At 38.0% G+C, this 16,551-nt stretch overlaps 2 protein-coding genes across 2 annotated transcripts; one reads left to right on the top strand and one right to left on the bottom strand.

Annotated features, from left to right (window-relative positions):
* Positions 1-11,522: 11,522 nt before the first annotated feature.
* On the bottom strand, positions 11,523-16,029 carry LOC114387406. The gene is made up of 6 exons (XM_028347594.1): positions 15,807-16,029; positions 15,552-15,719; positions 15,373-15,477; positions 15,202-15,274; positions 15,017-15,112; positions 11,523-14,920 (listed from the first exon to the last, which is right to left on the bottom strand). The coding sequence occupies exons 2-6, from the start codon at positions 15,713-15,715 to the stop codon at positions 14,843-14,845; spliced, it is 516 nt and encodes a 171-aa protein (XP_028203395.1). The 5' UTR covers positions 15,716-15,719; positions 15,807-16,029; the 3' UTR covers positions 11,523-14,842.
* LOC114386024 (transcription factor VOZ1-like) lies at positions 11,665-12,803 on the top strand. Its single transcript, XM_028346036.1, has 2 exons — positions 11,665-12,100; positions 12,313-12,803. Exons 1-2 carry the CDS (start codon positions 11,665-11,667, stop codon positions 12,801-12,803), a joined length of 927 nt encoding a protein of 308 aa, XP_028201837.1.
* Positions 16,030-16,551: the final 522 nt, after the last annotated feature.

Here is a 16,551-nt window from a genome sequence, read left to right as displayed (position 1 = left end):
CACACATACATACACTAAACATAATATCTGGCCTACTTGCAGATAAGTAGAGTAGAGATCCAATCATACCTCTGTATTGCTTTGCATCAACAGGTTGACCGAATTCATCTTTGTCAAGATAACAACTTGTAATCATAGGAGTAGCCAAGTGTTTTGAGTTTTCCATTCCAAATCTCTTTATGAGTTCCTTGCAATACTTTGCTTGGTTGACAAAGATCCCATCATTTGTTTGTTTCATTTGTTGTGCTAAGCCTGAACTACTCTTTGTAAGTTGAAGCTTGATTACGCGCTAAGCCTCATATCTCAGGCTAAGCGCATTTTGCAGAAAATTTTGTGTTTCAGAAAGCGCTAAGCGTAGCCTACTGCACTAATCCCCAGATCCTTTCTGCAATTTGAAACTTCAAGTTGGGCTTAGCGCGAGTTTAGGCTAAGCACTTGGGATTTTAAACTCAAACATCACGTGGGCAGGCTAAGCGCAGCTGTGCGCTAAGCGCACCATACGAATTTCAGTTTTAAAAAACAAAAGGCTGAGGCACTTTGGGTGATACCCAAAGTTACCTCTACCTCTGGTACTGCGTTTTCTTGCTTCCAAATCATACATTGCATCTGCTTGCCTCATTTCCTTGCATAGACATAATCTAAGTAAGTTCTCTTGCATTGTTCGTTTGCATTTTTTAATTCTCAAACCATAGGATAGATGATTTTGGGTTTTCTTAGTTGTAGGTTGTTAGGGTTAAGGTTTCTAGCTTTAGAGTTAGTCATTTTAGGATTTTAGGTAACTTAGAATCCCATTAAGGGCAATGTGGCTGAAAGGGGTGAAGACCCCTGTGTTTCTGTTGGAAATCGCAATGAACGCGCTAAGCGCACCTGCTGCGCATAGCCTGTTCATCACAACTGTTAAATTTTTGGATTTGCAGATGATCGCGCTAAGCAGACCATGTCGTGCTAAGGGCGTTCATCCCTGCTAATGAACGAAAATGATGAACCCGCTAAGCGCGTTTGTGCGCTAAGTGGGACTAATGTTTCAAACATTAAGATTTTTGAAATTTTTGTTCAGCACTAAGCCTGGTCTGTCAGGCTAAGCGCCACTATGCTTCTGTTAGTCAATCCTTTGAATAAGGCTAAGCGTGCCCAGTGCGCTAAGCCTGAGTGTCATTCTAGTGAGGCTGAGCTAAGCACGCCATGCTGCGCTAAGCCCAGACCCTCTTCTGTTTTGAAAAATTGTAGACTTAGGCTAAGCCCAACATGTTGCGCTAAGCCTAATCTACAAAAAAATATTTTATGTGTCTTCAGGCTAAGCGCGAGTCTGCGGCGCTTAGCCCATGAGCAAAATTTTATACGACACACTAAGCCCAGCCTTCTACGCTAAGCGCCTAGTCAAAATTTTAGTTTTATTTTTCTGTTTTTGTTGAAAATAACCTGTGACAATCTTTTGTTGTTTGATCTTATGTTTTCAAATGGCTTCCAAGAAGAGAAAGTCCTTTGCTTCTTCATCTTCTCACATCAAGATTCCATTCACAAGAAACCTAGGAAAGATATAATGATATTGTGGTACCTAGGAAGCTGCTGCCAGAGAGAAATGTGGTAGTATACCACACTGAATTTGATGAACTTAAGGAGGAACTCGAGAGAAGGAAATGGGATGAAGAGTTGACAAGCTTCACTGAAAGTAGTATTGATGTAGCTATCATCAAGGAATTCTATGCAAACCTCTACGACCCAGAAGACAAGTCACCTAAGCAGGTGAGGGTTAGAGGTCATTTGATCAAATTTGATGAAAATACTTTGAACACATTCCTGAAGACCCTTGTAATTCTGGAAGAGGGGGAGAATCTCTGTGCTTATTCCCGGTTTTCACTCCTGAGGCCTGATCCTCAGGAGTTGGCTGCTAAGCTATGCATCCTAGGAAGGGGATTCGAGTTAAATGTTGATGGTTTTCCTTTGAAGATCCTAAGAAAGAACATGACCACTCTCGCTCAGACCTAGAGCGTTCTTTCCTTCTCTAACTTGGTTCCTACCTCCCACACATCTGATGTCACACTAAACAGGGTCAAGTTAATCTATGGAATAATTATGAAGATGGACATGATTGTGGATTACCTCATCTCCCACCATATTTCTCTTATTGCCCAGCATGACTCCTCTAGGCTTGGATTTCCGGCCTTAATCACAACTTTGTGTAATGCTAGAAGAGTCACATCTGACTCCAGATCTCTTGAGAGCCTTAGCCTTGCCATTAACTTGGCGTACATTAAGAAGAATTGTTGGAATCTAGATGATCCAACAGTAACATTCAAAGGGCCTAGGAAGACCAGGGGCAAGAGATCATAGGCCCCTACTACTTCAACAGCACTAGAGACAGCCGCACCATCTTCATCCACTCCTCCAACACCTTCTTCTTCTACTCCATCTACTCAAATACAACTTCTAGCTCCTTCATCATTTGGACCCTCAGGTTTTTCGTTTACACCAGAGATGCTTCATTCTATGCTCTAGAGCTTACACAGAGGGCAGGTCATTATCATGCAGAGTCTCCAGAGCTCAAGCCTACCATCTATTATGAGCACAGATAAGTTCCTTACACGGGTGGCTTGGCCGAGAGTCCAGCCTTCTCCTTCTAGAGGGGGTGGGACCTCTATAGCCAAGAGCCTGACGCTGCAAAGGAGTAGATACCAGTGGAGGAGGATGAGCCTACTCCTCCTGAGCCCTTTGAATTTGTTTCTGACTCGGTGGTGGCTCAGGAGGAAGTACCTTCACTAGAGCCTATTCCAAAGCCATCTCTGATGCAATCCTACCCCGCAAGGGCATTGGATAGAAGACTCCAGGTAGATTGTGCCAAAGATCCAAGGGAAGGCCCTAGGATTCTCATGAGCCTTAGGGTAGATTTCAAGCCCATGGGCTAAGTATGAGCCCGCTTATCTTTATAAATATTAGAATAGGTTTTTCCTTCGTTTGGGCCTTGTATTTTGGCCATTCTAGTAGTATAAGGTTTTAGTCTTGTATTTTGAGGCATTTTGAGTAGTCTTTGTAGTAGGGATTTTTTTTTATATTTTCATGTATTTTTTCATGGGAGTGAGCTTAGCTATTATAGGGGGTGTGTAGCTAAGCTCTAGCTTCTCATCTCAAGGAAGTGAACTTAGCTATTAGAGAGGTGTGTGTAGCTAAGCTCTAGCTTCTTTAGGAATCTTCTTAAGGAAGCTTCTCAAGGAGGTGAGCTTAGTTATGAGAAGGGTGTGTGTAGCTAAGCTCTAGCTTCTCAAGGAAGTTTTCTCAAAGAAGCTTCTCAAGAAAGTTTTCTCAAGAAATCTTTTCAAGGAAGCTACCTAGTCTATAAATAGAAGCATGTGTAACACTTGTTGTAACTTTGATGAATGAGAGTCTTGTGAGACATAACTCAAAGTTCAACTTCTCTCCCTTTTTCTTCCTTCAATTTCGTGCTCCCCCCTCTCTCTTTCTCTCCCTCTTTCTTTTCCTCCATTGAAGCCTCCTCTCCAAGCTTCTTATCCAAGGCTCATCTTGGTGGTGAAGCTCCTTCTTCCATGGCTTATTCCCTAGTGGATGGCGCCTCCTCTCACCTCTTCTCCATTGTCTTCCACTGCATCTCCATGGTGGAAAACCACCATTAAAGGACCTCATTGAAGCTCAAAGATCCAGCCTCCATAGAAACCCCACAAGCAAGCTTCCATCAAGTGGTAATCAGAGCACAAGAGCTTCAAGTAGGTGCTCCTTAAACCTCCATTAATTTTTTGCTTTACCTTCTCTTCCAATGTTTTTCTTCATTTTTCTCCATGTATCTCCTCACATGTCTTGTGATAAATGTTGTTAACATGATTCTTTAGAGTTTCCACCGATTAAACTTGCTATAGAAGCTAGATTTTATTCTCTATGGTTCAAATTTCTTGTTCTTGTTCTTGAACCATGAATTGTGTTGAGTTTAGGTTCCTTTGAGTTTTGTCTTGTTATTTTTTGTGGATGAAACCTAAACCATAAAATTCTTACAAAAATATTAAAGTATAAGAAAACCTCAAAAATCTAGAGTGACTTGTTCACCTATTGTAGTTTTGTCATAGAAGTCATGTCTAGTCATGAAACTTGTCACATAAGATTTCTTATGTTGTGCTGAATTTTATTTTCTTGTTTCTTTGTCTAACTCATTTTCTCATGTGTATGAAATTATTTTAGCCTATTATTTGATTTGAGTCAAATCTTTCATGTTAATTAGTCCTTAACATGTTGATGCAAAATTCTTAGAGAGTCTTTGATTGTGAACCTTTTCTTGAACTTTTAGGTTTCCTTATGATTGTGTCTATTGTGAATTTGAGTTTTGGTGATTGAATTGCTGGCTGAAATGTTGATCCTAAGTGAATATTGAACTCCTAAAACTGTGGTAAACAATCCTGGTGAGTTCAACATACATAGGAAGGTGGAAAGTAAGCCCAAGGCAATCAATATACCATGCTTAAAAAACAAAATCGCTGGTGCTGGCAGCTTGGACATACAAACTTGTAAAAATTACTGAGAATTGGTTACTTCGAATTTTGAGCTGAAATTTTTACTGGATTTTCTAGACATCTGGAAAAAAGTTATAAAAAAATAAAAAAGTGATTTGGATAAAAGGAAAAAATACGAAAAATCACACAATTTGGCAGGAAAATCAGTATCCAGGAAAAAAATGAAAGGGAAGTGTGCTTGTTGTTTTGGCTCAAAATTTATTCTATAATTGGTGCCTATGTTATACCAATCTTAGTTCCAAAATTTCAATTGAAAATTAGTGTGAAGACAAGTGCCAAAGCTAGAGGTTTTTTGAGTCTTTTTTTTCAGTTTTTTTACTCTACTCTAGAGCCATTCTAAGTTTCTCTTTGAGTACTAGCTTGCTTCTATGTCCTTTTCATTGCTTTAATTGTTGAATAATCCTTGAAAAATTGTCTTGTTAAAACTCCATTGGTTTAGCTTTCATTTCATTTTTTTTTTGTCTTTGGTTATTGCTTGTCTCTTTGTTTCCTTGTTTGTGGGTTGCCATATAGGGAATTGGAAGGAGGATTGGTGCCATCCCTTGAAGAATTTGAGTCAAGAAGTAAGGGGCCAACCACTTTAAGAGCTATTGGACTAAGAAGTACTCCAAATTGAGTGAATAACCAAAGAGAGAACAACCACCAAAATTGAGGACATTTTGTAATTTTTTAATTTGCAATTTACTTACCTTCATTGCTTTCAAGTTTTGTATCAAAAAGGCCTTTCATTGGAAGTGTGTTGGGAGCCTCCAATAAGGTTACCAAACTTCCATTTGTGTGTAATAATTTTAGGCAATTTTTCCTTAGGATAGTGAGTGTTTTGTTGCGAACCTTGAATGTGGTCATCCAAACACTCTTAGGATTCACCTAGTTTACTTTTCTTGCTTACTTTCATAGCTTATTTCCTTTACCTTCCATTGTCAAACCGCCTAGATAGCTTGCATTTTACCAATTAGTTTTTTCCCTTATCTTTCACACCTCTTTTAGTGTTTATTTTGGCTAGTTTCAACCATAGTTTCTTTTACCTTTTGTTTTCAAACCTCCAACAAGAAAGAACCACAACTTAGGAACCAACATGAGTCATCATTCATCTAGTGTTAATGGCAAGGGTACTAGTCATAAAGACCCTTTATCTAGAATCTTAGATGAGTTGAGTTCCCTCAAGTTATGGAAAGAAAAACAAGAGACAAAAGAAAAAGGGAAAAAAAGAGTTGAAGAAATAAGTCAAGGTGAAGGAAAGAAAATAAGAGAGGAAGAAAGAAGAAAAATAATGAAAGAAATGAAAAGAGAAAAACATGCCTCCTATAGTAGTCATAACTCTTGCAAGAGCCTAAGTGAAGAACTTCGTGACTATTACAAAGGAAGGCATAGGTCACATCTTAGACCTCACTCCCATAGAAGAGAAAAGGAAAGAAAGCCTCAAGTGGCTAACATTAACCTCTCATACTTCCATGGGAAGGACAATGTAGAGGATAACTTAGATTGGAAAACAAGGGTAGAGCAACAACTTAAAAAGAAGTCTACTTCAAAATCTTATGGCTCTCACTCTTATCCAAAGAAAGACCAAGGTCAAGGCATCTTAGGGGTGACACCTTCTAAGCCCAAAGATGATAAGGGGAAGACAATAGAAAAGCAAGCCCCTAAGGCTAGTATGCAAGAGAAAACTAGCTCTATAAAGTGCTTTAAATGTCTTGGAAGAGGACACATTACTTCTCAATGCCCCACCACAAAAACCATGATTATGAGGGTGCAAGACATTTATAGTAGCCAAGATGAGGCTACTACTTCACCTTCCTCTAGTGAAAGTGAAGAAGCAAAAGGGGAAGAATCTAGTGAAGAAATCTACCCCCAAGAAGATGGACAACCATTAGTGGTTAAAGAGAAGTGTAAGGAGGTAAGTGTCTCCTCCAAGAAGTTAGCTAAGAAGGAAACTCATTTTACAATAAAGACAAACATTAAAGAAACTTTCCCTCTTAGACAACCTCCACATTTTCTCTTTTGTAAAAAGACACTTGTTAGCACTGCCACACCTCTTGGGCTTGAGGTTATTCCTCAAGTAAAGGAGTTGTTGGATGAGGGTTTGGTTCGTAAGAGCTTAAATCCTTGTGCTTTGTTGGTGCCCAAAATAGGTATTATTAGGCACCAAATCCCTACAATAAGTGATATGATGAATGTGTTGAGTGTTGCAACCCTCTTTTGTAAAATCAATCATGCACCCAACGTCTTCATGATTGATGTACATAGGGACTCATTAGGTAGGTTTGTTCTCATTTTTGGTTTTAATACAAACTTAGGTGGTCATATGGGACACCTTAGGTTTGTCGTATTTTTTTGTAGGAATAATCAACATAAAAATACAGAAAAAGGTACGCTTTATTGCATTACTTTCCTTAATTTTTTAAATAGTGATCAAGGGGTTCCCACGGACCCTAAGAGAATAAAGGTCATTCCTGATTGGCCCCCTCCACCAAGTATAAGGGAAATCTGGGGCTTCCATGACTTAACAAACTTTTACAAAAGGTTTGTCCCATATTTTTCTATACTTGTAGCACCACTCATTAAGTTGGTGAGGAACCATGTTCCCTCATGGGAAGATGTCCATGAAAGGGGTTTTCAGACCTTACCTTACTTCAACATACCAAACACTACTAATACATATGTTTTTGTTCTTTTTACAGGTGTCGATGGAAGGAGCCCAGAGTATGAAGAACCTCGGGATTTGAGGTCAAATCCTTTCCAAGGTGGAGGGAATGATGCAATCCTACCCCGCAAGGGCATTGGATAGAAGACTCCAGGTAGATTGTGCCAAAGATCCAAGGAAAGGCCCTAGGGTTCTCATGAGCCTTAGGGTAGATTTCGAGCCCATGGGCTAAGTATGAGCCCGCTTATCTTTGTAAATATTAGAATAGGTTTTTCCTTCGTTTGGGCCTTGTATTTTGGTCATTCTAGTAGTATAGGGTTTTAGTCTTGTATTTCGAGGCATTTTGAGTAGTCTTTGTAGTAGGGATTTTTTTTTTGTATTTTCATGTATTTTTTCATGGGAGTGAGCTTAGCTATTATAGGGGGTGTGTAGCTAAGCTCTAGCTTCTCATCTCAAGGAGGTGGACTTAGCTATTAGAGAGGTATGTGTAGCTAAGCTCTAGCTTCTTTAGGAATCTTCTTAAGGAATCTTCTCAAGGAGGTGAGCTTAGTTATGAGAGGGGTGTGTGTAGCTAAGCTCTAGCTTCTCAAGGAAGTTTTCTCAAAGAAGCTTCTCAAGGAAGTTTTCTCAAGAAATATTTTCAAGGAAGCTACCTAGTCTATAAATAGAAGCATGTGTAACACTTGTTGTAACTTTGATGAATGAGAGTTTTGTGAGACATAACTCAAAGTTCAACTTCTCTCCCTTTTTCTTCCTTCAATTCCGTGCTCCCCCCTCTCTCTTTCTCTCCCTCTTTCTTTTCCTCCATTGAAGCCTCCTCTCCAAGCTTCTTATCCAAGGCTCATCTTGGTGGTGAAGCTCCTTCTTCCATGGCTTATTCCCTAGTGGATGGCGCCTCCTCTCACCTCTTCTCCTTTGTCTTCCGCTGCATCTCCATGGTGGAAAACCACCATTAAAGGACCTCATTGAAGCTCAAAGATCCAGCCTCCATAGAAGCCCCACAAGCAAGCTTCCATCAATCTCCTGCACCTGTTCCTGAGGACACTATGCTAGCTGAGGATACCCAACCATCTGCACCAGTATTGGACCATGAGTAGCTCACCATTCAGGATTCATCAGCAGCTCTAGTACTGGATCTGAATGAGGATCAGCCACAGGAGGATCAAGACATTTAAATTTTGTTTTGTTTTTAATTTTTCAAATTATGAACACTTTAGTTTATCAGTATTTAGTTTGCTTTTGAGTTTGATTTATGTTTCAGTTGTTTTGATTTTAATCATTTAGTTTGCTTGTATAAAAAGCTTGTTTGAACAATGAATTGGTTGAATTTGATTTAGTGGTCGTTTGTTATGAATTGAGTGTTTGTGAGTGAATTGATTGAGCAAATGTATGTATTAAGTGGATTGGAATGGTTAGATGTTTGTTTTGGTCAAGCTTGCAGTCATTAGAAGAGAATGAGCATGTGATTGGAAGTATGACTGAAAATGTTAGTCAGTTTGTCAGATTGATTGTGAAGGAATGCATTAACCGTATCCCGGTGAGAGTGTGATCCTTAAATTTTGAGAGAAACAGCTATCATTTAGTACTGATTTTTGCATGAATCTCTGAAGTATGGACTGAATGCATGAAATTGAGGATGATAAAGGCCATGTTTGATTGTGATAGCCACTTAGCCAAAAAGCTGACCATGTGCTTGAATAATTTATCCCTTGCACCGAGTTTGAGCTGAATGAATTATTGATTGATTGAACCTTGAGCCTATACAGTGTTATTTCCTGCTACCTTGTCTAAGGTTGTAGGAGAGCATCATCCACAGGAAGCTTGGTTCAAAGCAAATTTGTCCCTAATTTGGGGAAGTAATTATCAAGGTAAATTTGTTCTAAATTTGGGGGAGATATTGGGTAAGAATTGAAATGGTCAAAGTAAATAGCATACACAGACTATTTCTGTATATACACATACTATTTCTGTATATATGTGTTAAAAAAACTGTAAATATGGATCAATCTAATAAGGGTGTATGTTGTAATTCCATGAATGAAAGTTGAGTGCCTAAATCAAGGCAAGTATGGGGTAGGAATGAATTAAAAGTAATGCTATCTATGGATGAATGCTCTCCTAGAACCTAAGTTTTTTTGTATTTTTTTATCTTTTTGTGGTCGACAAGGGTGTTTCCCTTGCTCCTATGTATTCCTCAATTGTGATAAAGAAATCAGACCTACGTAGTTCTTTGAGAACTGAACGTTGGTTAAGTTGTTTTTATCCTTTTTTGCAAGATAAATTTTATTTGAACAAAGGTCATTTAAGGTGTTGGACCATTAAACGGTCTTTTGATTTTGAAAGGAGAGAAACGTTAAGGTGTTGGACCATTAACGATCTCTTGTTTTTGAAAGGAGAGAAACGTTAAGGTGTTGGACCATTAACGATCTCTTGTTTTTGAAAGGAGAGAAACATTAAGGTGTTGGACCATTAACGATCTCTTGGGGTGGTCGACAAAAGCGGGGCTTTTGCTCCTATGTATCCTCAACTGCGATGAGGAAATCAGACCTACGTAGTTCTTGCAAAAGCGGTAAAGTTATGTGTTGATTTTATGCTTTTGAACGGTCCATGTTAACCGATAAAAGCAAAAAGGACTGTTTAAGGCGTTGGACCTTAAAACGGTTTTGTAGTGATTTTTGCGGACAAAGCTTGATTTGTGAGTTGATTTTAGCTCTAGTTTCACTTTGGTTATTAGCCAATTGATCCAAGGAAACTTCCAAAGAAAAACGTCCGATTGATTTTTTTTATTATTTTATTCAAAGATATTTTGATTATTTTATTATTATTTTTCAAGATATTTTGATTATTTTATTATTATTTTACCTTTTTTGGTTTAACCTAGGTTACAGCGTGAACAATCGGTTAGATTTTGTTTTAACAGTGATTAAACGAGATTACAACGTAAATGATCGGTTGAAATTCATTTTATCATTTATTAGGCGAGAAAACGACTTAAATAAACGGTAAAAACGCGTTAAAGACGAAAGAAAAGAAAACCGAAAATGAACGAAATGAAGATGCAAGCTAAAAAAACAAGAAATGAATTGAAAGTCTCGGATTCGAAAACTACCCGTTGAAGAACGAAGAACGAACGAAGAACGGATGAAGAACGATGAAGAACGACGGAAAAACTTCACGGATTCGCCCACGGAAACGTCTCGAAAGCGTTACAGAAGCACCTCGGCTCGGATTTTCTTCACGGAAATATTTTTTTTCACCCAAAGCAGCTGAAATGCATAGCCAAGGGGATGAGGGATCTTTGGAACAGCCCCTTTTCGCCTATTTAAAGGGAAAAAGGGGGAGGAGGTTGCCGCCCAGCTCACCCAGGCGAGTTGGGTTGCTTCCTCCAGAAGCAACCCTGCTTCGAAAATATTCTGGAAGGGCCCAAATTCGAAAATTTGAAAACTGCTATTTGCACCCCCCCCCCTTTCTTTCATAATTTTACAGAAAAGTTATGGAAGCTTTACAGAAGCATATAGGACTTGAATTTCTTCTTTTTTCTCTTCCTTCTCACCCATATTAAGTGAAATATGTTTATTTAGGGTTTTAAGAATTTTACGGAAGTATTATGGAAGCTTTAAGCAAGCATATAGGATTTCCCTCTTTTTTCTCTTCTCTTTCACCAATATTAAGTGAAATAGGCTTACTCAAAGTTTTAGGAATTTTAAGGAAGCATTACGAAAGCCTCGGAAGCTCCGGAAACCATTTTCCAACAAAACGTGGAGGATCTTGATAAGTTCACCCCCCCCCCTTTGCTAAATGCACTCATTTTTATTTACACACTCCATTTTGCTAAATACACTCCCCTTTGCCCTTTTTTTGCTGATTCTTTTTCCATAACATTACGGAACTTTACGAATTACATAACGATATTTGTTTTCTTTTCGCAATGTCACGAAACTTTACGGATTATGCAACCATCCCCTCTTTGACTTTTGGAATGTTACGGAACTTTACGGATTGTGCAATAATGCTTCCTTTCGACTCCCGACATGTCGCGGAACTTCATAGATTGCCTAACGATGGGTGTCACGTTCCTCGAAGCGGTCATGCGAAGGTTGCATCCCACCAAACAGATGGTCCCCGGACGAAATTAGGGTATGACAGCACTTGAGTGGTTTGTTGTTCTGAAAATGCAAATATTTTTACCATGAATTCTTTTTCTGAATTTTCTCAAAAAATAAAATTAAAAAAACAACAAAGCTAATGTGCAATGTATGCAGAAAGAGAATATGTATAAGTAGAAAGTTTTAGTCTGTTTAATCATATATGCGCTTTATTGATTAATCTTTTATTTCCTCGCTTTTCTTAAAGAGATAATATTTGGCACTTGGTATCTTGCAGAAGCATTTTAATGATAACCAACCACTAGGTCATACTTTTGAAGGATGTGCTTCATCTCTGTACAACAATGCTTATAATAGCTCATATATGACATAGTTAGATTATCATCCATTCACTTTAAATCAAGATATGGGTCACAACTCTAATTTGTTGGGTCAGTTTGATTTATATCATGACCTCAGACACAACACAGAAATGAAGAACAACTCAGAATCAACTCAATTTAGTTTAGAAGGTTTTGATTGTAGCCAATTCTTTGAAGCTGATGACAATGTGCAACATGGAGAGAATATTATACCTAACATTCTTCCAAATATCTGCCCTCCACCTTCTGCTTTCTTAGCCCCAGAATGTGCCCTATGGGACTATTTCAGACTTGCTCAAGGGGTGGAATGGTGCCAGAACTACTGTAGTAGTTGTCATGAGCTGTTGGCAAATAACGAGGGTCTTCCTGGCATGACCCCAATTTTGCGACCTTGGGGAATTGGTGTAAAAGATGGTCCTTTGTTTACTGCTGTTCTTGCTAAGACGCAGGGAAAGGAAGTGGGCATCCCTAGTTGTGAAGGTGCTGCTTCAACTAAATCCCCCTAGAATGCTCCAGGTGAGTACACAAGGAGTTTATTAATTTTGTTGTGTTTCACTATTTAATTATATTCATTAAAGCTTTGCAAACTCTAGCAAGAGACTTGTCTATTGAATGCGTTGTAGAAGAAATTGTTCTATCTGTGCTTATTACTTTTTATCTTAATTAAACTGTTAGCATTTTTTTGGTTGCAGAGTTCTTTGATCTTTCTTTTCTTGAGGGTGAAACTGTTAGGGAGTGGCTCTTCTTTAACAAGCCTAGAAGGGCATTTGAAAGTTTAAATAGAAAACAGAGATCACTTCTGGATTACAGTGGGCATGGTTGGCATGAATCAATGAAGCAGGTAATGAAGGAACATGGGGGACAAAAGAGGTCCTATTACATGGACCCCCAACCTCTTAGTTATCTCGAGTGGCATTTGTATGAGTATGAGATCAACAACCAGGATTGTTGTGCATTATACATACTAGAATTAAAGCTGGTGGACAAAAAGAAAAGTCCTAAAGGAAAAGTGACCAAGGAATCTCTTACTGATTTGCAGAACAAGATGGGACAACTTACTGCTACTGTTCCATCTACTGATGATGACAACCAGTCAAGGGAAAAACAAATGCCAAATATGAGAATGATGAATCTCCCAACAAGTAAATTAATACTCCGTTGCGCGATTTTACCATATTACTGACCAACATGTACATATTTGAAGATGGTTCACAGCTTGTGGAAATTTCTGACTTTCCTTAAACAAGGTAAAAAGGCTAATAGAATTTTGCTTGTGGTAGAAGGTGTTCATGGTCTTATGCTTAATTCATCTATATTCTACTTTTCTGATTGATCAGTGGGAGTTTCCTTTGTTGGCTACTTTGCTATCACCCAAATTTCTGACATATTCTTAAAATTTAGTAGCTTTATCCAGCTTAGCTAGTGGAGAGTCCTCTAAAATTTAGTAGCTTTTTCCATAAAACTTATGCCAATGATTATCAGCTCTGTCTAGAAATAGACTAGTTCTATTTTGACCCATTTAACAATATGCAATTAAGCCCCTACAAGTCTGGATAAACAAGTAAGGATAGAGAAAAAGACATACCGACACCATAGTACTGAAAAAAATAGAGGAAAAATAAAAAGAAAATAATATTGTTGCAGTCATAAGAAAAAAGTGATGTTATTACCTTGTACCCAGGCATAACACTATATCTGCCTGTTTGCAATGCTTCTCAGCAGGATTGATCTCCTTTGTAGGCAATGCATGGTGTACATAGAAGGACATAAACTGATTTGCAGGGGAACACGGATAGTCAGTGTCCCTTAATGGTTAGGTATGGTAAGGACAATAACGCTCAATGCAAAGAATGAACTAGACCCCAGAATAATATCTTTTCTAAGGTTAAGCAAGCTTCAACTAGTTGTGATAGTTACACTTCCAATTACAATTGAGGTTTCAGATACATCTCTAAATGTATCTTATTTAAGCAATAATTGTCATAGATGTCCATGAGGGAGAGAAGATGTACCTTGTAGTGAAGTGCCTCAAAACCTTTGAGTAAAAATTCCTAACTACGTAAATAAGTAAATATCCATGAAACTAAATGAAAATTTACATCATAATAGATTATTAGTTAAGTAAGGGCAAAAGGTTAGTCTACAAAATGACAAGCATGCTTACACTTACACACAGCTGTAGTTTTCATTATTTCATTATTTCCTCTATTCTTTCTTATTTTTGAGTTGAATGGGGTGGAAAGAATCTCTAAATGCTACAGTAGTGATTAAGCAAGAAGCAAACCTTTCTTATTCCTTTACCACCACCACCCCAAGATGCACTTCCGCTGCTTGAGCAATCAATGATGAACCAAATTTATCTCCCAATGCAGCCATAGATATAGCAGGAGGTTCAACAAATACAATTCCTTTTGGTCTGAATCATTTGCATGCCTACCCAATCACTCAACATGAAAAGAAACATGTTGCTCCCAACTAGCTAAAAACACACACAGAACCTATAAACACTAAATAGACACAAGACAAATAGATAAAATAGTTTCATGAAACCAGAACCAAAATCAACAACCTAATAAGCCAAACATGAGTCGACAACAAAAACTAAATATGAAACGCACACAGACACAGTCATCTACTACTATATAGCAAGGCATAACACTATATCTGCCTGTTTGCAAGGGTAGAGGGTTAGTCAACAGAATGACAATCATGTTTACACACAGCTGTAGTTTTTATTATTTCATGTACTAACTCTAGAAATTACCAAATAAATTATTCACCTTTTCAATCGACGGTTTTCTATTAGCCACTTTGAGGGCCAAATCAGCAACAACTTTGGCAACAGCTTCATCAATAATTAGTTGAAAATCATCAAATGGTACCTACTACAAAGAAAGAGTACATCAAGTGTATCTTGGAAAAAAGACTGCTGAGGTGAAAAAACTAAACCATGATGAGAAATGCCAAGGACAACAAACCTGTTTCTAACTTCTATTTCTTCTACATTGTGCATGGCAAAAACAAAAATGAAAAAACATGGTGACAGACCTATATAACACTATGATTCCCAGGACTTTGAAGAGTGTTTATATTTTGATTGCCAAATATTAATCATTACAGCAGCAAAACTGTTTATAAAACTTAAAACAAACACATCAAAAACACAAACTGCATGTCCGCATGTCATCTAATTACTGATTTTTACAATTGATGCTTCTAAGTTTAAAAAAAATATTCGACCCATTTTTTATGTAATCCTGTGATCATCTTCGTGTCTAGTAGCGTGCCATCACCGAACCACTACACATTGTGACAAACAAACAAATTATCATTTCCAATTAAAAAGAAAGAAAATATGAGCATTTTCCGTCAATGTTTTGGGAATAGACAATTTACCAGACTCCAATCAGTCTTCAACTCCCCGGTAATTATGTTCCACATCCAATGCATCACATAATACCCACACTCATAGCCTCCTCGTTGAATGTGACTCTACATGAAATGAGAAAAATAATTGAATGTTTGTATTAACAAGTTTAAGAACATTTTCATTTGCAAACATGGTTTGAACTGGGACTAACCTTAACTTCAATCCACTGGGGTGTAGTTTGAGGAAATTTTCCGTCATCAGTCGTCTTTAATGCCTTAAATGCACTGCATTGGAAGATTAATATCATTTACATATACATAATGTCACAATGTATGTTTCGATGTAAAATAAATGTTGAACGACTTCAAATATATTACTTAACTTGTTAATTGAAATTTCGATATGAACATCAGGCCTTTTCCGCATCGAACAAAACCATACCACCTGATTGTTTGTAGGATACAAAATAACCAGTTGCCAATGGGCCCTGCAATTGATGCAACAGATACACTTAATGAATGCAAAATTCATTGCATGATAGCCTAAATATATTTTACTTACTGATTCAGATAAGCTCCTAAGTACACTTGTCGTTGAGATTCCTTAAGCCATTTTCCAATATTTTCTTCACATTGCCCACGTATGTCCTTTGCGTTGTGTATTGATTGAGGCTCAAGGAATCCATATACCGATACATGACCCAAGGTACTACTCCACTCATCCATATACCTAATTTTGAGATTTGGTCAAATTACTCAACAAGAGGTATATGACAAAGCAATAAGGATTGAAAAGTCACAAATGAAATTTACTTACTTGGTCCACAACTGGAGTATGGCTATGTTCAACCATTTGTCCCCTGTTGTTATTTGGTTCACATTGGCATATGTTAAGAACAACTTTGAATCTAGATTTGGAATACCAAATTTACTACCATCCCACACAAATTGAACATGATTGTCATAAATGTCAACCAGACACTTAATCAACTCATGCAAGGGCTCCTGCACAACAACATCTTTGACCCCGTCAACAGCTTCGACGACTTACTTTGGACTAATGGCTGAATCCTTTATGATGCAAACAAATATGAATTACACAAATGTTACTAAGATTTGTAAATACATGTAAAAAAGTATTTGTGACAAAAAATTAAGGATACTACCTCATCTAATACCAGTTTTACAAGAGGTGTTGGCCATGCAATGAATGTGTTAAGGGCCTACCTGACATACTTAATTTCGGATGTGGGGCACGGGACTTCAGCTTCACCGTCAATTACTTTGTCAATGCTAACCCTTACGACATCATTTGCATACACCACACAATGTATGGTAGAGGCTCCCTGATATATTTTTCCCAACGCCACTAGCTTGGTAGAATCTTGACGTTCGACATACAACCCCATAGTCGGTGTGATATGCACAACTTGTTCTTCCCCAGATGGGTTGACAGCAATTTCAGCATTGCTCTCCTTAGTTCTCACACGTGCACCTAACACATTTATATCCACGTGAGTAGGTGCTGCGACCTGCGATCCCTTTTGTGACATCTCAATAAT

This window comes from Glycine soja, chromosome 15 (assembly GCF_004193775.1).
Source record: "Glycine soja cultivar W05 chromosome 15, ASM419377v2, whole genome shotgun sequence".
NCBI classification, from domain to species: domain Eukaryota; kingdom Viridiplantae; phylum Streptophyta; class Magnoliopsida; order Fabales; family Fabaceae; genus Glycine; species Glycine soja.
This window is presented reverse-complemented; position numbering and strand designations above follow the sequence as displayed.

Coding starts and splice junctions, on each gene's coding strand:
- LOC114387406 (XM_028347594.1), bottom strand. CDS start 15,715: ATGGATGAGTGGAGTAGTACCTTGGGTCATGTATCGGTATATGGATTC. Junction 15,478..15,551: donor TTAGGAGCTTATCTGAATCA/GTAAGTAAAATA, acceptor CATCAATTGCAG/GGCCCATTGGCAACTGGTTA. Junction 15,275..15,372: donor ATCGAAATTTCAATTAACAA/GTTAAGTAATAT, acceptor CTTCCAATGCAG/TGCATTTAAGGCATTAAAGA.
- LOC114386024 (XM_028346036.1), top strand. CDS start 11,665: ATGGGTCACAACTCTAATTTGTTGGGTCAGTTTGATTTATATCATGAC. Junction 12,101..12,312: donor GGGCATCCCTAGTTGTGAAG/GTGCTGCTTCAA, acceptor TTTTGGTTGCAG/AGTTCTTTGATCTTTCTTTT.